Source organism: Notamacropus eugenii, chromosome 2 (assembly GCF_028372415.1).
Source record: "Notamacropus eugenii isolate mMacEug1 chromosome 2, mMacEug1.pri_v2, whole genome shotgun sequence".
Lineage (NCBI taxonomy): Eukaryota > Metazoa > Chordata > Mammalia > Diprotodontia > Macropodidae > Notamacropus > Notamacropus eugenii.
The window spans coordinates 314,658,743-314,680,577 of record NC_092873.1 but is presented as its reverse complement, the minus strand read 5'-3'; the positions used below and the strand labels follow the sequence as shown (position 1 = coordinate 314,680,577).

Genomic DNA, 21,835 nt, shown 5'->3' with positions numbered 1-21,835 from the left:
ATTGTGGAAGGTCTGTGCATAAACCCCCTGAGGGAACTGAGCCTGAGAGGCGGCCCTGCCCCCACCTGAGCACCTGAACTTAATCTCACACTGAATAGCAGCCCTGCCCCTGCCAAAAGCCCTAAGGCTGGAAGCAGCATTTGAATCTCAGTCCCCAAACGCTGGCTGGGAGGATCAGGAGGCGAGGTGGGTGTGAGGAGAATATTCAGAGGTCAAGTCACTGGCTGGGAAAATGCCCAGAAAAGGGAAAAGAAATAAGACTATTGAAGGCTACTTTCTTGGAGAACAGGCATTTCCTCCCTGCCTTTCTGATGAGGAAGAACAATGCTTACCATCAGGCAAAGACACAGAAATCAAGGCTTCTGTGTCCCAGCCCACCCAATGGGCTCAGGCCATGGAAGAGCTCAAAAAGAATTTTGAAAATCAAGTTAGAGAGGTGGAGGAAAAACTGGGAAGAGAAATGAGAGAGATGAAAGAAAAGCATGAAAAGCAGATCAGCTCCCTGCTAAAGGAGACCCAAAAAAATGTTGAAGAAATTAACACCTTGAAAACTAGCCTAACTCAATTGGCAAAAGAGGCTCAAAAAGCCAATGAGGAGAAGAATGCTTTCAAAAGCAGAATTAGCCAAATGGAAAAGGAGATTCAAAAGCTCACTGAAGAAAATAGTTCTTTCAAAACTAGAATGGCACAGATGGATGCTAAGGACTTTGTGAGAAAGCATGATATCACAATACAAGCCCAAAAGAATGGAAAAATGGAAGATAATGTGAAATATCTCATTGGAAAAACAACTGACCTGGAAAATAGATTCAGGAGAGACAATGTAAAAATTCTGGGACTACCTGAAAACCATGATCAAAAGAAGAGCCTAGACATCATCTTTCATGAAATTATCAAGGAAAACTGCCCTGAGATTCTAGAACCAGAGGGCAAAATAAATATTCAGCGAATCCACAGAACACCACCTGAAAGAGATCCAAAAAGAGAAACTCCTAGGAACATTGTGGCCAAATTCCAGAGTTCCCAGGTCAAGGAGAAAATATTGCAAGCAGCTAGAAAGAAACAATTCAAGTATTGTGGAAATAACAATCAGGATAACACAAGATCTAGCAGCTTCTACATTAAGGGATCGAAGGGCATGGAAGAGGATAGTCCAGAAGTCAAAGGAACTAGGACTAAAACCAAGAATCACCTACCCAGCAAAACTGAGTATAATACTTCAGGGGAAAAATTGGTCTTTCAATGAAATAGAGGATTTTCAAGCATTCTTGATGAAAAGACCAGAGCTGAAAAGAAAATTTGACTTTCAAACACAAGAATGAAGAGAACCATGAAAAGGTGAACAGCAAAGAGAAGTCATAAGGGACTTACTAAAGTTGAACTGTTTACATTCCTACATGGAAAGACAATATTTGTAACTCTTGAAACATTTCAGTATCTGGGTACTGGGTGGGATTACACACACACACATGCACACACACACACATACATAGAGACAGAGTGCACAGAGTGAATTGAAGAGGATGGGATCATATCTTAAAAAAAAAAATGAAATGAAGCAGTGAGAGAGAAATATGTCGGGAGGAGAAAGGGAGAAATTGAATGGGGCAAATTATCTCTCATAAAAGAGGCAAGCAAAAGACTCATTAGTGGAGGGATAAAGAGGGGAGGTGAGAGAAAAACATGAAGTCTATTCTCATCACATTCCACTAAAGGAAAGAATAAAATGCACACTCATTTTGGTGGGAAAACCTATCTCACAATACAGGAAAGTGGGGGACAAGGGGACAAGCAGGGTGAGGGGGATGATAGAAGGGAGGGCATGGGGAGGAGAATGCAATTTGAGGTCGACACTCATGGGGAGGGATAGGATCAAAAGAGAATAGAAGTAATGGGGGACAGGATAGGATGGAGGGAAATATAGTTAGTCCTATACAACACAACTATTATGGAAGTCATTTGCAAAACTACACAGATTTGACCTATATTGAATTGCTGGACCTCCAAAGGAAGGGGTGGAGAGGGAGGGAGGTAAAGAAGTTGGAACTCAAAGTGTTAGGATCAACTGTAATGTTCTTACCACTAGGAAATAAGAAATACAGGTAAAGGGGTATAGAAAGCTATCTGGCCCTACAGAACAAAAGAGACGACGGAGACAAGGGCAGAGAGGGATGATAGAAGAGAGAGCAGATTGGTCACAGGGGCAATTAGAATACTTGGTGTTTGGGGCAGGGGGAGGGGATAAAAGGGGAGAAAATTTGTAACCCAAAATTTTGTGAAAATGAATGTTAAAAGTTAAATAAATAAATTTAATTATTAAAAAAAAAAATTTACTGCAGCTACACATGCCTTTGAATGCCAAATCTTTTTGAGATAACAACATTATCCCTGACTGTAGAACTAGAAAGGTTGTGATCTATATGGGTGGAGGGAATACCTACACTGTTCAACTGATGAATAGTTGAATTACTGACTTGGCTAAGTTCCTCTTCAGTACCTCTTCATAGCCTGGAGATGACTCTGGAATTCTGGAAGTCTATGCATAGACAGCACAAACTCTACCAGATTTTTGCCAAGCTGCAAAAGTTTTGCCTATGGGCTATGTGTCTATTGTCAGAACACCAATTTAACTAAATGTGGAAAGGCTAGTCATTAGTGGGTTGACCACCTGATGCTCATACTGTTTTTCTTTTTTAGTCACACCTAGTCCTAAGCTTAGGAGCAGCCTACTAAAGAATAGAAAGGTTGTAGGAGTAACCACAGTAATAAATCCCAGATTCTTGGGGTACCACAAAAAAGAGTGATAGAAGGAAAGGTTTGAATATGGGAAAATGTTCATTTTGGTATTACTCTCTGATGCAATATAGGAAAGTCAGCATTACCTGTTACTGATATGGAATGGATATCACTGTCAATTCATAGCAACAAAGTGCCTTCAATGGAAATAAAGTTCAAGTAAATCTTAATAAAAAAAAAAATTAGAATGGAGCAGATGGAAGCTAATGACTGTATGAGAAACCAAGAAATAACAAAACAAAACTAAAAGAATGAAAAAATAGAAGAAAATGTGAAATATCTCATTGGAAAAACAACTGACCTGGAAAAATAGATCCAGAAGAGACAATTTAAAAATTATGGGACTACCTAAAAGCCATGATCAAAAAAAAGAGCCTAGACATCATCTTTCATGAAATTATCAAGGAAAATTGGCCTGATATTCTAGAACCAGAGGGTAAAATAAATATTGAAAGAATCCACCAATCACCTCCTGAAAGAGATCCAGAAAGAGAAACTCCTAGGAATATTGTAGCCAAATTCCAGAGTTCCCAGGTCAAGGAGAAAATATTGCAAGTGGCTAGAAAGAAACAATTCAAGTGTTGTGGAAATACAATCAGGATAACACAAGATCTAGCAGCTTCTACATTAAGGGATCAAAGGGCTTGGAATATAATATTCCAGAAGTCAAAGGAACTAGGATTAAAACCAAGAATCACCTACCCAGCAAAGCTGAGTATAATACTTCAGGGGGAAAAATGGTCATTCAAAGAAACAGAGGACTTTTAAGCATTCTTGATGAAAAGACCAGAGCTGAATAGAAAATTTGACTTTTCAAACACAAGAATCAAGAGAAGCATGAAAAGGTAAACAGGAAAGAGACATCATATAGGACTTGCATTGTTTACATTCCTACATGGAAAGATAATATTTGTAACTCTTGAAAGTTTTCTCAGTATTTAGGTAGGTTGAAGGATTATACACACACACATACACATATAGAGGGCACAGAGTGAGTTGAATAGGAAGGGATGATATCTAAAAACTAAAATAAAATTAAGAGGCGAGAGAGGAATATATTGGGAGGAGAAAGGGAGAAATGTAATGGGGCAAATTATTTCTCATAAAAAAAGACAAGAAAAAGCTTTTTCAATAGAAGGGGAAAGGGGGAGGTGAAAGGGAAAAAGCGAAGCTTAATCTCATCACATGTGGATAAAGGAGGGAATAACATGCACACTCAATTTGGTATGAAAAGCTTATCTTACACCACAGGAAACTAGGGGAGAAGGGGATAAGTGGGGTGTGAGGGGAATGATAGAAGGGAGGGCAAATGAGAGGGGGGTAATTAGAAGTAAACACTTTTGGAGAGGGATAAGGTCAAAAGAGAGAATAGAATAAATGGGGGACATGATAGGATGTGGGGAAATATAGTTGGTCTTTCACAACATGACTACTATGAAAGTCATTTGCAAAACTACATATATATAGCCTATATTGAATTGCTTGCCTTCTCAGTGGGGATGGATGGGGAGGGAGGGAGGGAGAGAAGTTGGAACTCAGAGTTTTAGGTATGAATGTTGAGAATTGTTTTTGTATGTAACTGGGAAATAAGAATTACAGGTAATGGGGTATAGAAATCTATCTTGACCTACAATAAAAGAGAGAAGATGGGAATAAGGGAAGGGAGGGGTGCGATAGAAGGGAGGGTAGATTGGGGAAAGGGGTAATCAGAATACATAGTGTTTTGGGGTGGGCAAGGGGAGAGATGGAGAGAAAATTTGAAACTTAAAATCTTGTGGAAATGAATGTTGAAAACTATAAATAAATAAATAAATAAATCAGAAAAAATAAGAAGTAGAATTGACCACATGGAAAAGGAGGTACAAAAACCCACAGTAGAAAACTACTCCTTAAAGAGTACAAGTGGCCAAATGGAAAAAGAAAGCACAAATGCTAATTGGGAGAAAAAAAACACCTCAAAAGTTAGAATTGGGCAAGGTGAATTGTCTCTATGAGACATTATGAATCAATGAAACAAATTCAAAAAGAAATGAAAAAAATGGAAGAAAATGTAAAATGCCTCATGGGAAAAACAACTGACCTGTGAAATAGATCCAAGAAAGGTACTATCAGAATCATTTGACTACCTGAAAACCATAATCAAAAGGAGAACCAGGGATAGCATCTTTCAAGAAATTATCAAAGAAAACTGCCCTGATGTCCTGGAACCAGAGGGCAAAATAGACATTAAAAGAATCAACCAATCACCTCAGGAAAGATATTCCAAAATAAGAACCCCAAGGAACATTGTAGTCAAATTTCAGAACTATCAGGTAAAGGAAAAAAAATAATGCAAATAGTCATAAATAAACAATTCAAATATCAAGGAGTCATAATAAGGATTACACAGGACTTGACAGTTGCAACATTAAAGGATCAGAAGTCATGGAACATTATATTCTAGAAGGCAAAAGAGCTAGGACTACAATCAAGATCACTTACCCAGCAAAATTAAGCATAATACATCATGGGAAAAAATAGTCATTCAACAAAATAGAAGGATTTCAAGACTTCATGAGGAGAAGAACAGAACTAAATGAAAACTTTGACCTCCAATATCAAGACCTAAGAGAAGCATAAATAGGTAAAAAGAGAAAAGAAAACAGAAGGGATTCAACAGAGCTAAATGGTTTACATCCCTACATAGGATGATGACACTTGTAACTCTTAAAAATTGTATCACTAACAGTACAAATAGAAGGAATAAACAGACACAGGGTACAGGTATAAGGTGTATCTCAGGGAATTATATAAAAACAAAATAAGAAATGAGAAAGATGAGTAAAATGAGTGCAGAAGGAAGGGAGAGGTAGAATGGGGTAAATTATCTCACATGAAGAGGTAAGAAAGACCTACTACAACGGAGACGAAGATGGGGGGAGGAATGATAGGCATTACTTGAACCTTACTCTCATCAGTTCAGGATCAAAGAGAGAATAATGTACACAGTCAGATGAATATAGAAATCTATCTTACCCAATAGAAAAGTAGGAAGGGTGGTGATTAAATAAAGGGGAAGGAGGTAAGGTCTGACAGAGGGGAGGGCAGATCAGGGGAGGTGGTAGATAGAAGCAAAACATTGGTGAGGTGGGAAAGGGTGAAAGGAGAGAGAGGACAGACAGGAGAAGAATAGGATGAAGAGAAATACACAGGAAGTAATCATCATGGTGAGTGTGAATGGTATGAATTTTCCTATTATACAGAGACAGACAGCAGAATGGATCAAAAATCAGTATCTTACAATATTTTGCTTACAAAAAACATTCTTGAAGTAGAGAGATGCACACAGAGTAAAGGAAAACCTGAAAAGACTTCTGTGAATTGATGCAAAGTGAAATGAACAGAATCAGGAAGACATATATACAGTATCAGCAACACCATATGATGATCAACTATAAATGACTCAGCTTTTCTCAGCAACACAATGATCCAAGATAAATCCAAAGGACTCACAAAGGAAAATGCTATCCATGCCCAAATAAAAAACTGATGGACTCTGAAAGCAGACTAAAGCATAGGTTTTTTCCCATTTACTTTATTCTTTCTCATATTTTTTTTTTACTTTTGATCTGTTTTTTTCTTCCACAACCATGATGAGTATGGAAACATGTTTTACATAATGACATATGTATAAACTATATCAAACTACCAACTGTCTTTCAGAAAAGGGAAGAAGGAGGGAGGGAGAAAAAATTTGGAACTCAAAATCTTGTATAAACTAATGCTAAAAATTTTTATTGATTCGTAATTGTGGGGGAAATAAAATAATATTTAAAGCAAAAAATAAAATTCAATTTTAAAAAGTAAAAAAAGTTACAAATGGAGAAAAACATAAAATCAGCTCTCATAACTTCAGTAGTAAATGAACTAAATAAATCCAATAAAATGAGAGTGATTAGAAAACAAAACCCCCAAATCAGTTAATTGCAAGAAATGCCCATAATAAAGCAAAACTATAAATGGAATAAGAGGCTGGAACAAAATTTATTATTCACAAGGTAAATGAAAAAAAAAAGCAGGAATAACAATTATACTATCAGAAAGCCCTGCAATGTGCTGACAAGAAACAAAGACAACAAATCAGTGACGGTATTAAATGTTCCAAATGCCTTCGCATCTAAATTCATTAAGGAAAAAAAACTGAATTATAAGAAGATTTAGACAGTAACAGTGGAGTAGTAGATTGAATTTCCTTTTTTCAGTTTTGGACAAATCTAACACAAAAATAAACAAAAGGAAAAAGTATGAATTTTTAAAAATAACTTAAAAAACTAAAGCTAACATACTTATAGCATCTTCTAAATAGGACTGCTAAAAATATATATGCATTTCTCAGCATCAATGAAAGTTTTATCAAAATTTACCATGTATTACGTACAAACTACAAATAAATGTAAAAAGGAATAAATATCTACAAACCATTTATAGAGTACAACACAATAAAAATGAGAATCAATTAACAAATAACAAACAAAAAATGCAGAAAATGAAGACTTGTCAATGAAATCTTAAATGATGAACAGGTCAAAAAGCAAATCATAGTAACACCTAATAATTATGAGAAAGAAAATTATAAGGAGGCAGCAACATTCCAGAATTTCTGGAATGCAGCTTATTCTGCAGTCCTCAGGAAGAAGATTGTGTATTCCATTAAAAAACAAATAAAATAGAAAAAGAAGATTAATGAATTGAATGCACATTAAAAAACCAACAAATAATGCAAAAATAAGTACAAAAGATGAAATAATTGAAAATTAGTAATTGACAGAGATACAGTCATGACAAAATCAGAAGAAATAAAAAGAATGATCAGAATTTATTATTCACAATTATATACTAACAAAACTGAGAACAAAATAGAAATATAAGAATACTTTCAAAATATAAAATACCCAAAACTCAAATAAATATCTTAATTAATCTAATCTTAGAAAATAAAATAGAACTACCTATAGAAGAATCTGTAGAGGAAAGAAAATAACTCCTGGTCCTGATCAATTCTGATAAACTTTAAACAACAATGATTATCAATACCATACAAATTATTCTGAAAGAATTAGAGAGAGGCAACTAGGTGGTGGAGTGGATAAAGCACCAACCCTGGAGTCAAGACGACCTGAGTTCAAATTCAGTTTCAGAAACTTACTAGTTATGTGACCCTGAGCAAGTCACTTAATCCAATTGCCTCCAAAAAACTTTTTGAGAAAGAAAGTACTCCTTTTATGTAAGACTCTTAAATAGAGTCTTAACACCTAAACCAGGGAAGAAAAAAACAAAAGAGAACAATAGACCTATATCATTAATGAATATTGATTCAGATTTAAATAAAATTCTGTCAAACAGAATATAGCAATCCATTCAAGAAATAATTTATTATGACAAGGTTGGATTTATACCAGGGAGGTAAATTTCACATGAGGAAAATAATCAACATAATTAACCATATTTTAAAATATTCAAAATCACAAAGTTATCTCAATAGATGCAGAAAAAATATTGACAAAGCACAACACTCATTTATGCTTCAAAGAAAAACAAACTATGAAATCTAGGCATTGAGAGAACTTTTCAAACATCATATAAAGTATCTAAAACCTCATGTAATTATCATATACAATGTGGGAGTTTTCCCAATAAATAGAGAAGCAAGGATGCCTCGTCTTCTGTTATTACTTTATACAGTTTTGAAAATGCTAGCAAAACAAATAAGACATGAGAAAGATATTAAAGATGTAGAGACAGGCAAAAAGGAAGTAAGACCATCCCTACTTTCTAGTTGAGGGCTTAGAAACTCGTAGGGAATCCACAAAGATGATAACTGAGAAAATAATTTCAGCAAAATTGCAGGACCAAAATAAAACCAGAAAAGTTAACAGTATTTCTATATGATAATAACAAAACTCAGAGGTTGTAATAAATATGGAAATCCCTTTTAAAATAACTACAAAATGAATAAAATATTTGTGAATCAATCCACCAAAGAAGACAAACTACTGTATAGATACAATTACGGTGTGGTCTTTTAAGAAATAAATATGCAAAGACGTATTCAATGCTCATGACTAGACTGTGCCAATATAATAAACATGAAAATACTACCAAAGCTAATTTTAATTTTAGTGTTATGCAATCAATCTAGGAAATACTTTAAAAATTTTGATAAAATAATACCAAAATTTATTTGGAGAAACAAAAGATCTAGAACATTAGGGGAAATAATGAAAAAAAGAATAACCTGTACAGACCTCAAACTATATCATAAATCAACAGTCATCAAAAACCATTTGGTATTGGTTAAAAACAGAGAAGTAGATCAATGGGAGAATCAGGAAAAAATGGAGCTCAATAACCCAGTGTTCAAAAAATTGCAAAATACAAATTACTTAAGAAGTAACTCCCCTAAATGATTAAAAACTGCTGGGAAAAGTAGAAAGCAGTCTGAGAGAAAACAGGCTTAAACCAACATTCTACATCATATTTAAGGACGTACTGGAGCCAACTCAGACTGGTTCACAAGAACCAACTGTCAGATCTTCAGTGTGAGCATTTACAGCTCAGAAATCAACACATGCTATGAATCAGGACTCCATTTATTGTTTTGTTAATTGTCTAGACTTAAGAATATGATGGAGAAGTTGTTAATCATGTACATGTGACTTACAAATATGTTATGCAGCTAGTTAAACATTTACCATATTCCACAATGCATTCAAATAAATATGTGAACTTAATATTAAAGCTCATCCCACACAAAAAATTAAGCAAAATATACAAAAAATTACAAAAAAATAAGCAAAAATATATACCTTTCATAGCTATGGGTAGGAGAAGTAATCTTAACCAAACATGGAAAAGAGGCTCTTAAAACATAAAATAGATGACCTTGATTACATGAAACTGAAAAACTTCTACATAAACAAAAGTAATACATTTATGTCAAAAAGAAAAGCATTGAATAGGAAAAAATTTTGTATCAAATTCCTCAGATTAGGTTTTGGTACCCAAGATAGATAGATATATAGATAAATATGGGAAACAGCTTTTGTTGATGCATAGGATCTCCCTATCCCTGGCTACTTGACTCAGTGCAAACTTAATAGTGCATTTCCATTTGGGGCTGCTGTTTCACTACTGATATATTGAACTTTCAGCCCTCTGAAATCCTCTAACCCTAATTGTCAGTGGAGAACAAACCCCAAAACCCAAAAAAGTTTTAGAAAAAACTATATTGGATCATTTGGCAGAAGACAAAGCTGGGAAAAGATGTGGCTCCCTTTCAAATCTTTGTGGGGTTATATTATATAGAGAGAAATCAAGGGCACACAAGGACAGAACAGCTAAGTGAACTGCATGTAGAGAATTAGGCAATTTCAAGAACAGGACTGTTTCCAGGTAAAGTTGCTCAAGATGTATATCAGCAAGTAAATATAGACTTTCAATATAGTTTGGGAAACTCAAAACATAAACGTTAGATGGACCAAAAACACAAATGTTTTAGGTGGATCAAGGACCTGGGAAAACTCAAAGCATTTCTTAGAGCGATCTCTAGCATTACTAGAGAATCACTGAGGTCAGTGGATATTCTAACTTTTAATAATCTTCAGTCATATAAAGTTAGATTTAAATGATATAATAATAAAGTTTTCTGAAAAATATAATAAAATATTTTCCCACATTATCAAATAAATTGCTATTTGGCTATGTCCTCACCATTTGGGAATGTGGGTGTGTCAGTCGGTGGGGGGGTGAGAGGGGGTGTGTGTGTGTGTGTGTGTGTGTGTGTGTGTGTGTGTGTGTGTGTGTGTGCATGTGTGTGTGTTTTTCCCAAGTGTAAGAGTGCATTTATCCCTGTTAAGTTTTCTCTTCTAAGATTCAGTACAGTACCCTAACATGGTCAGATCTTTCTCAATCCTGACTTATATAACGTATTAGCTATCCTTCCTAACCAGCTTATCTACACATTTGATATGTATACTATTTCTCAAAATCATTGATAAAAATATTAAACAGCAAAAAGGCAGATACCAATCCCTGAGGGCACTCTGTTAGATTTCTCCTTTGAATGTGACACAGAACCACTAATGACCACCCTTTGGATCCACCTATTCAACCAAGTTAGGACAGCTAGGTGGTGCACTGGATAGAGGGCCAGGCCGGAGGTCAGGAAGACTCATCTTTCTGAGTTCAAATCTGGACTCAGTCATTAGTGATGTGACCCTGGACACTTAACCTTGTTTGCCTCACTTTTCTCATCTGTAAAATGGTCTGTAGAAGGAAATGGCAAACTATGCTCTGCCAAGAAAACCCCAAATGGGATCACAAAGAGTTAGACACAAATGAAAAATGACTGAAATGCCACCATGTTCAACTCTACCATATTCTCCCTCTGATTCCCAAGAATAACATGAGAAGTGTTTTTTGTTTCACTAAAATCTAGGTAAATGGTGAAAAGATATGAAAAGCTTCAAATTATAAACTATTGGTAACCATAAGAAAGATTACACCAAGTCACTATTAAGTGAAATGTTAATTACATCAAATCAACAATAAGGATTTATTAACTGGTTTTAGCTGAAGTCATCCAACAAAAGGGGAGATGTGAAAAAGGGGTGGCCAACTCCCCTAGTGTCTGTAAATTATACACCATACAGGATTCAAATAAAGAAACAAGGAAACAGTAGCTGATTAGCCAAAAAAGAAGCATGGGTTACTTCAAATGTATATTCCTTACACTCCTAGAATCAATCTTCATGTCTAAATGGTTTTCTGGTCAACATAACCTAGGTCCTAAGTTAAGCATTAAACAAATCTGGTGTCTAAACAATAGGTCTGGCTTCCCAGCCAGGCAGAGCTAGGTTCAAACAATGCAATAAAGCTTTCTGGCAATTTCCTCCCTTTGGGGTTTTAAGCCCAATATTCCTATACTAGTAGAAACACAATTACACATGCAGATAGCTAGGTTGAGATTTACAATAATCAGATAAGCATCTGATGCTCTAAGTCAGAGGACTTAGGCTTGTACCAGGAAACAAGTGTGCTTCACAATAAAAAGAGATTTCCCATACATTAATGGAACATATATTTCATAAAAAGTTTTTTTCTTTTAAATATAAATTCACAATCCCATGCTTTCTTCAATGTCATAAAAATTGAACAAACCTAGTTAAGCAAAGTCATAATCTTATATATCTCCTAAGAAAACAAACCTAGTTAAATAGCTTTTGAAGGTAAAGTAAATCAGCTTACAGATTGGGTCTTAGCTGTTCCATATGGCCATTTGATACTTGAAAACATTTTCCCTTGGAAAATCTGGAATAGTCTTCATTTATAAGGTAGTTATAGAAGAGTGTTCCTCTTAAATTGATTTTCCAACAACTAGTTCAGGTAGCTATGGAGATGTCCTTATACTTATTTTTTAGACATTGTTCTTAATAGAAACATTTGAAACACAGCTATATATGTGTGTGTATGTGTATATGTATACATATATATATACATTTTTAGAGAAAATAATGTAATCTTGTTGCTTTTCTCAAACTAAAGTTTACTACTCTATGAAAATTGAAAACTTTTACATCTTTATCACACATTTTTGTCCTGATTGTCTTATCCCCTCTTTAAAGATACATTATCCTCAAATTATCCAGAAAGAAGGAAATACTCTAAGAATTTAATCTTATATATGAATATGTAACTATTAGCAATCAAAAATTCAGAATAGAAAATATTAAAAACAATAAAATCTTTCATACTTGCATCCAGTACAGTAACTTATAAATGTTCAGTATTGCAACAACAGGATTAATTAAATATATAAACATTTACAATTTATTTGCCCTTGTTATAGAAGTTCGCTGTGATAGGAAAAAGGGACATGATAATAATATCAAGACTGTCTCTTCAAAGGTACAGACTGACTTAACATTAGCATAAAGTTTCCTCAGCTCTGCTTGATTCCAGGTAATAGTTATAGTTAGCTTTTATTTTAGAACAGCCTGTCATATGGTGAAGTTCCACATTATTCATTGGGTACCACAGCCAGACTGAGAATTAACCAGGTGGGAAATTTTCCTGTTCAGAAGGAAATAACACAATAAGGAAACTGTGTCAAAAACATTCTACTGTTATCTATGCCAAGTTGTCTCCTCAACCTTTCCAGATGTAGACATCCATCTGTAGCAGTTTTCAGACTGTACTCTCTTTGAACAGCACTTGACATTTCCCTTACATGGTAGATTATTGACTCTATGACAGTTCAGACAATCATACCTGAAAAAAAACTCAGAATATCAAATTATAGTCTCAAGAGATTTTACCTCAAATTACTAATCCCACTTATTATGATTTTTCTCATGTAGTGGCAAAAACAGTTAACAATAAATATATGCAAGTTTTCCCTTCTGGTTTAAATCCATGATGAAACAGATATCAGTCATTAGAAATTAAGAAAATAATCACATTCTGTGATTGTACACAAACAGTGAATACATGATAGTTCTTTGAAAACCCAGAAATACACTGGCTACTGTCAACCTTTAGGCTGATAGAGATCCACTATCTGAAAGTATTGCATATTATTTCCTACGGCCAAAATAAAATCTTTAAAACTGGGATCTCTGGATACTAGGATAGCTCAAAGATGTAACTTCAATTCATACTATTCCAGGTGCACTTTTATAATTTTCATAAGTAATGTCCAAACAATCTTTCAAATAAAAACCTCTCTTTATAAAATAAACATGTAAGCCCCTTTACTTCAGCTGTGATTCTACTTTCTCATTAAACCACTTCATTATTTTAGAACTCCACAACATTCCTTCAACAACTTCTCTCACATAGAATTAATAAGATTTATGACTTTGCTAAGGCTAAAGATTCAAGGGACTGAAAATCTGGCAAGTTCCTTCTCAAATATTTACAAAGTCTATGGTAATTTCCAAAACTCAAAGTTAGTACATTATTATTATTTATTTTAGAACAAAATAGACCCAATTAAATATTTGACAGTTAAATAAAAACTATAACAGTAGTCTCTATCAAAAAAAAGTTAACCTTTTAATTATAGAATGATGTCATCCTCTGGGTACTGATTTTCAAATTAATGGCATTTCTTGTCAATGATTTCCCAAAAATTACAGGACAAAAAAAGGACAAGCCTAACAGTAACATAACCAATATCATGAATTTTTAAAACATACCACGAAACTTTTTTGCAAGTCAAATAACATCAATTCAGTTGAATGTGTGTCCAAATCATCTCATATAGCAAATCACTTCATCTATTGATCAGTTTGGCATTTTATACTAATCACATTCAGAAGATCAGTATAGAGTACTTAGATTTTTTATTCTTATTCATGCAGTTTCTAAGCATATCACCTTGATGCCAAATATCAAGTATTTTCTATTAAGGTCTGATTGACCTATAAAGGTTCAAACATCACAATTATCTTAATAGAACACATTTCAGTTTAAATGAGACCCTATTACAAATTAGTTTTAGGACAAACACAAATCTGGTTTTATAATCACAAATAGTATTACCATTAGCTGCTAGCATTTCAAATTATAGAGCCCAGTTCTTTCAGTTAACTCCATTACAAAGATTTACAGTAGTGGTTTCACATTCTCCTTCTTCTATTTCAGCCTTTACAAAAATCTTCAAACCATAATTTGGACAATTATAGCAAAGATATTATATTTCAATTACAAATGTATTGTCTAATTAGTTTGTACTGCCAGAAATTCCTACGAACCAGGAAAACATTTTCCTTTCTTTGCTTCACTGTAATCCCAACCTATCCAGGGCTAAAATGACAAAAAAAAAAGTATCTTTCAGGGTTTTTTTTTTCCCTCCTAAAACCTTATATACTGTTAAAAGTCTAAAGTGGGAGATAGTCCCTGCTTACTGGGATGGAGAATTTAGCATCAAAATACACAAAGCTGGAAGAACTATTTCAGGTATAAAATTGTATTAATCTTCTCCAGCATTCTAAACTGTCTGGTTGTAGGTTTTTATAGCAGTCTTTCTGGCTGGTTGCATATTCCTCTTACAAATCTAAGGTATCAGAATCTACAAATAATACTAGACATGACACAAGAAAAAGATTTTCCTAAGAAGAACATTCAGCCTGTGAATATTCAACCCTGAACAATAGTTTATTTTTACTAATACACATACTAGCTTCCCTTATTACTCTAACATAATCCTAAGTGAAAGAGTATAGTACTGATGTTAGGCAATCAGTTCTTTAGGACTGATCAATCAACTAAATGAATAAAAGATTCTCTGTTGGCAGGTCATGTGGTTCAACTAATTGTCCTTGAATCTGCTGCTGCTAGTATATAGTCATAGACCAGATATCTGGCTTCTTTTCTAATAGTCACAGGAGGGTAAGAGAAGTACAGAAAGTGTGTGTGTGTGTGTGTGTGTGTGTGTGTCTGTGTGTGTGTGTGTGTCTGTGTGTGTCTGTGTGTGTGTGTATGAGAGAGAGACAGAGATCTGGAGTACTGGTCAAAATAATGGATGGCAGATACACACATACACACTTAGTAGATCAGTCCAAGAAGAATATTCGTTTGTCCTTAAGGGTAGCTAGGCTAGTTTCTAACCCTCCCTGAGTAATTCCCAAGTTAAGATGGTACACAGCACCCTAGATTTCTGGACAGCCAGAGTCCTTTATCCTAAAACCTAGTCCAGGACCAGGGGTCAAATTGACTGAGTTCCTCTTGAACCACAGAAGTAGTCACTGGGTTCTCACTGTACCTCTGTACACTCATCTTGTCTAGGATAAATCCTACCTTTTGGATTGACCATCAAAGACCCCACCAGTTTCTTAGCTGAGAAAAAAGATTCCTAAATTGCGATGATTTCAAAGTTTATTAACTCATCCAGCAGAGGGGAGAAAAAAAAGAAGGTTGGCTCACTTCCCCCTGAGTGTCCATAAGTTACACATTATATAGGATTCAAAAAAAAGGAACAAAGAAACAGTAGCTGACTGGCCAGCACAGGTGCAGTTTGCAAACAAGACACCTGAGATGCTTGAGATGTATACTGGGAGAAAACTCTTCACATTCCCTGGATCACTCTTCAGATCTCACTGGGCTTCTGGTCAGCATAACCTAGGTCCTGAGTTAAGTATGAAATTAATCTGGGCTAGGTTCAAACACTGCAATAAGATTTTCCTACACTGATTACTATGTGGTAACTTGGTTACAGTATAGGATCTTTGTGTGATGTATTGCTATAATGTCTTTGCTTCTATTTTATTTAAAAATTTTGCAACAATATTCATTTGGGAAATTGATGTATAGTTTTCTTTCTGTTTTGAATCTCATTAGTTTTAGTATCTGTGACACATTTGTGTCATAGAATAGCTACAAATAATTGCTTTTATTTCATCTTCATTGGTTGTAAATTCACCTTTTTCATTTTTGATGTTGATAATTTGATTTTCTTTTTTAAATCAAATTTGCAAAATGGTTTATCTTTTTAAAAAAGAAATAGCTCCTAATTTTATTTATTAGTTTTATAAACTTTCAGTTTTGTTAACCTGTTCTTTAATTTTCAGGATTTCTATTTTGATGTTTAATTGGAGGGTTTTAATTTGTTGCTTTTCTAGGTTTAGGTTTGTTTTTTTTTGGTTGCATGTCCAATTTTTAGATCTGCTCTTTCTTTCATTAATATGAGTGTTTAAAGATATAAATTTCCCCCTAAATACTGTTTGGCCAAATGAAAAAACTCTGGTATGTTGTCTCATTGTAATTATTTTAATGAAGTTATTATTTCTATGATTTGTTCTTTGATCCACTCATTCTTTAGGATTAAGTTATTTAGTTTCAGATTAGTTTTTAACGTATGCTCCAAAGACCCTTTTATTGAAAGTAATTTTGTTGCATTATCATCAGAAAAAAGATGCATTTAATATTTCTGCTTTTTTACATTTCTTTTTGAAGTTACATGATCTTTTTTTTTAATGTGCCATGCATAACTAAAAAATATGCATACTCCTTCCTATTCCCAGTCAGTATTCTCCAGAGATCTACCATATCTAATTCTCCTAAAATTTCATTGAGGTCTGTAACTCCTTTCTTGTTTATTTTATGGTTAAGTCTGAGGGGTATAAATTGCAGTTAACCACTATTATATTTTTAGTATTTCCTTCTATATCTCAATTAACCTTTCCTTTAAGAATTTATATGCTATCAGATTCCACCTCCTCCCACTCACAGTGCTAATTCAGGGGTCCCTTGGGATCTCTTTCTGCTCCAATGCTTCCTGCCTTGGTGTCCTGTCTTACCATCTCTGGGAGTTAGAAAGCTTCCTGCTGTTGCACTCCTGACCAGCTCCCACCCCAGAGTCTGCAGATGTCTCTGTCTCCCTAAGTAAGCTACGTTGGGTTAAAAAAATGATTCACTTCCAATTAAAATTTCTCCATCACCTTGATTCCACCTCTTCCAGTACAATTCTTAACATAACCATTACCAGCTTTCTCCTGGATAGCCTTATGCTGGATATGTGTTGCCAGCAAAAATCCAAAGTATTTGTTAAGTATTGCCTTCAGCCAATGTTTCATTTTGACCTCTGGAATCTGAGAAACTCAATCTTCGGCCCAGTCTTCTTTAGTGTCCTTTGAGAATTTTATATTTACTGAATCCAAATAATATTTTGATATGGGAAGCTTCCACAGGATAAACAAGTAACTATTTAATGTATGTTTTTCATTTATATCAAAAGATTTTGATATTTTGGTATTATCCCCTCTCACTCAAAAGCCACACTTACTTCTGCATTTCTGTACAGTGATGATAATGAATTTAAGGCTGGGAAGAACCATATCTTTGCCAAGAAAGCCTTAAATGGGGTCACAAAAAGTCATACATGACTGAAACAAGTGAACAACATGGGCAGCTAGGTGGCACAATAAAATGCTGGGCCTACATTCAGGAAGACTCATCCTGTTGAATTCAAATCTAGATTCAGACTCTTACTATGCAAGTCTTTAACCCTATTTGCCTTAGTTTTCTCACCTTCAAAATGAGCTAGAGAAGGAAGTGTATCCTCTGGTATCCTTGCCAAGAAAACCTCAAATCAGGTCATAAAGAGTCAAATATGACTGAAAACAACTGAACAAGAATCATATCAACCTTAAACTGTCTGTCTGGAAGTTGCCACTCTTTATTTACATTGTTCTTAATATTATTGTGGTGGTGTTATCTTTCAAATAGAGACAGTTTCCATGCATACATTAAATACTCTAGTGTTGTCACTGTGCTTGGGTCTATTTTGCATATTTGTAGAAAATGATTTAACTAAACCATGAATGTAAGACTGAGTCAAAGGCTTTGTTTTAATCAATGAAGGCTGTGCAAATGTTATGGTTCTTTCAGGTGGGTTGTTAAATAATCACTTAATTGATAGCTAATCTTTTGAATCCCAGAATACCCCTTATACTTGTGTATTGCGTGTTTGTGTGTTTATGCATTTTTGAGCAATAGAGATAATTTGTTTTGTATAAAGTACATAAACATGTAATTAGTCTATATTTTAAGAGGCTACTGGCATTCTCATGTTTTGATTACAAACATGATGCCTTCTGTAAAGAAAGAAAGAATCAGGCTTGCATCAGAGAGAAAGCTGGTGGAGTGATCTGCAATTAATTCATGTACCACAGTCAAACATGTAAGCCAATAATGAAGCTTACACAAGCCTTTCCAATTTTTCAAAAACACTCTTTCTGTCACACTAAATGTTCAGTCACTTCCCTTGACCTAACCATTCATCATTCATTTTTTCAATGGTACACAGAGTTTCTGTTTCACATTTGATCCAACTTCTATTTATATTGTGTTTGATTTCCTGTCTCCTAATTTCTAGTTGTTCAATAAATAGCCCTCCCTCACTTAAATCCAATTCACTTGCATGTCATGGCAACACCTCCCTGATGTCATGGACCTATCTGAGAACAAAGGACAAACAAGAAATTTTCTACTTTGTTCTTATCCAGTTCTGTCTCTCCTGTAATTTATTTCCTTCTCAAGATTCTATAGTATAGGGTGGTTTGTTTTGTTTTGTTTAAATCAGTGTTAAAGACTCCTTATATTCCATTAACCTTTGGTTTTTTATATTGATTATTGTTTAAAAGTACCAGAATTTCTAATATATCTTTGTTTCCCAGATTCTATTCTGTTTCATTATTGTTGTTGCCCTTAATTGGGGGCATTTTACTTCTTGAGTGCAGAAAAAGAATTATTTGTAAGTCTGAATTGAGCCTTTGATACTGAAGTGAGAATGCTTAAATTAATGCAAAAAGAAAGTAAACTGAGTCAGAATGCTATTAATGATCCAAGTATTTTAGATAGCATGGTGTTAGGAAAGAGTGCTGCATTTGGAATAAAAGGCTCTACCCTTTCCTAGAAATGTGATCAAGTCTTCTCACCTTTCTGAGACTGTTTCCCTTATTAATCAATCAAAAGGCATTTTTAAGTGTCTATGTATCAGACATTGTGGTAGGTTATCTTTCAGATGGAAATTAAAATATTCATGCTATCTACCTCATGGTTGTTGCGAGAAAAGCATTTTATAAACCTTAGAGCCTATATATTTAGATAATTTATTTTAACGGCTTTTAAAAATTTTTAACCATAAACTATACGTAGATCTATGTACACTAATCTCATCAGTGAATGAGAAGTCTATGCACCATTTCAGGTATCACCATTCACCTGGTGTCAACTACTATAGTTGCAGACATTAGGGAATTAATCTGTAGAAGGCATACCACAAAAATCCAAAGTGATGGCAAATGACACGTCTTTGAGAACCAAGACAAAGATATCCTATAGTAGTAGGATCACTGTCCTGTCTATGCTTTCTCATTGTCTCTATTTTCTGGCTCTGTTATCCTTAGGGTGAGCTGACCATGACCAGCAACATGGAGAGCTTACAGAGTGCTCTGTACCTGGATACTGTACCAGAGTCATGGGCCAGGAAGGCATACCCATCAACATCAGGCCTGGCAAGTTGGTTTGTGGATCTGCTCAACCGAATCAAAGAACTGGAGAGATGGGTGGGAGACTTTACACTGCCCTCTGCTGTCTGGTTAGCAGGCTTTTTTAATCCCCAGTCATTCTTGACAGCCATCATGCAGTCTATGGCTCATAAGAATGAGTGGCCACTGGATAAAATGGCCCTGCAGTGTGAAGTGACTAAGAAAAGCCGAGAAGATTTCAGCAGCCCACCTCGGGAAGGGGCCTACATCCATGGTCTCTTCATGGAAGGAGCCTGCTGGGATACACAGGTAATAATTAGGGACTTTAATCAAAATGCTATTTATGACAGGCATTTGAGATTAAGATGTCTTCAAGTGCAGCAAAATAATCAGAAATATTCACAACAGATCACTCTAACTTGCCAATCTTAACTTTCTTATATGTCAGACAAGACTATATAGCAGTACCTTTTCAAACAAGATCCACCACTATGATTGAAGGTAGATAGTTCTAGACTTTAGGACAGTCCACATTACATTTTGTGCTGCTCTATACATTTGGAAAAAATACCAGAAGTTTCTTGGGGAAGTAATGTTAGGAGCAGGGAAAGGGTATGAGTATAAACTGAGATTGTGAGATATGGCCAACATGTTGATCTGTTTTTAATAGTTGTGCAAAGGATAGTTCTATTGGAGTAGGGAAAGTCACTAAGAGATGAGGAGCCAGAATGCCTGGGACCAAATTGTGATTCTGTGACTTTCTAACTACATGACCTTGGAAAAGTTATTTCACTTAAGTCCTGTGAGTTCTGCCTTTCATGCATCTTATATATACCTTCTCCTCTGATGGCCACCACCCTGATGCAGGTCCTCTCATCACCCCACAATTGGACTACTGAAATAACCTGCTCACTGGTTTCCTTGTCTTAAGTCTCTCCCCATTCAGCTGTCAAACTGATTTTCCTGAAGCACAGACGTGACCATGTCATGCCCCTACTCAGTAAACTCCAAAGAGCTTCCTTTGATTTTGAGTATCAAATATAATATTCTGTTTTAAAGCTCTTCACATTATGGCTCCTTCCAATCTACTTACTTCTTACAAGACTTTCCAGTCCTACATCTTCCTTTCCTCTAGGTATTTATTTACCATACCTGGAACTCTCTTCCTCCCCATCTTCACCTCCTGGCTTCTTTCAGGTCTGCCTAAAAAAAAAATCCCACCTTCTATAAGAAGCCTTTTCCAATCCTCCTTAATCTTAGTGTCTTCTGTGATTATCCCCAATTTATCTTATACACAGGATGACCCAAAAGTTAAAGTTAAAGTAAGAAACTTGGGACATGCTATAATCTTGTTTTTACATAGTTGTTTTATTGTCTCCCCCATTAGACTGTGAGTTACTTGAGAGCATTGGTTGTTTTTTTTTCCTTCCTTTATATGTATCTTTAGTGCTTAGCAAGGTGCCAAGTACACAGTAGGAACCTAATAAAGCCTTGACTTAGCAAGCCTGGTTTTCCCTTCTATTAAACCTCTAAGTTTCTGCTACCATACTTTTATAACAAGGCTCTAAAGTTCTAAGATTGTGTACTGGACCCCATCTGTTGAGAAGGCATTCTATCTTAGAAATTTTAACTGAATAGAGGCCATAAGCTGCTAGAGTCATAAGGAAATTCCTAAGGAAGGAGTTACAAAGATCTGAGAAGTAAGATTACCATCTATTAACCAGTATTATGATACTATGACACCTCTCAACAAGGTAAGCACAGGGCTTGGAATAAATTAATCCTCCAGACTTGCCCATAATATTTTAAAATATGTGAATTTTTGTTAAAATGAAAATCAAGGATGGCACTGATGGGGAAAAAAGTTGTAAATGAGCAGAAGGCACCCTAATTGATGAAGCTGTGGAGAAAGAATCCTCTGAAGTCAAACTTAGTACCTTGATGCTGGTAAGGGATCTTATAAATTAATGGCATGTCTGGAACACTTCAGGTAACCTTTCAGTGGTATT

At 35.0% G+C, this 21,835-nt stretch overlaps 1 protein-coding gene across 1 annotated transcript in view; it reads left to right on the top strand.

Moving 5' to 3' along the window:
* Positions 1-21,835, top strand: part of DNAH9 (dynein axonemal heavy chain 9) — a 459,447-nt gene that overhangs the window by 432,362 nt on the left and 5,250 nt on the right. Inside the window, exon 68 of the mRNA XM_072645065.1 lies at positions 19,746-20,135. Coding sequence (XP_072501166.1) covers positions 19,746-20,135 — 390 coding nt within the window. The remainder of the gene's footprint in view (positions 1-19,745; positions 20,136-21,835) is intronic.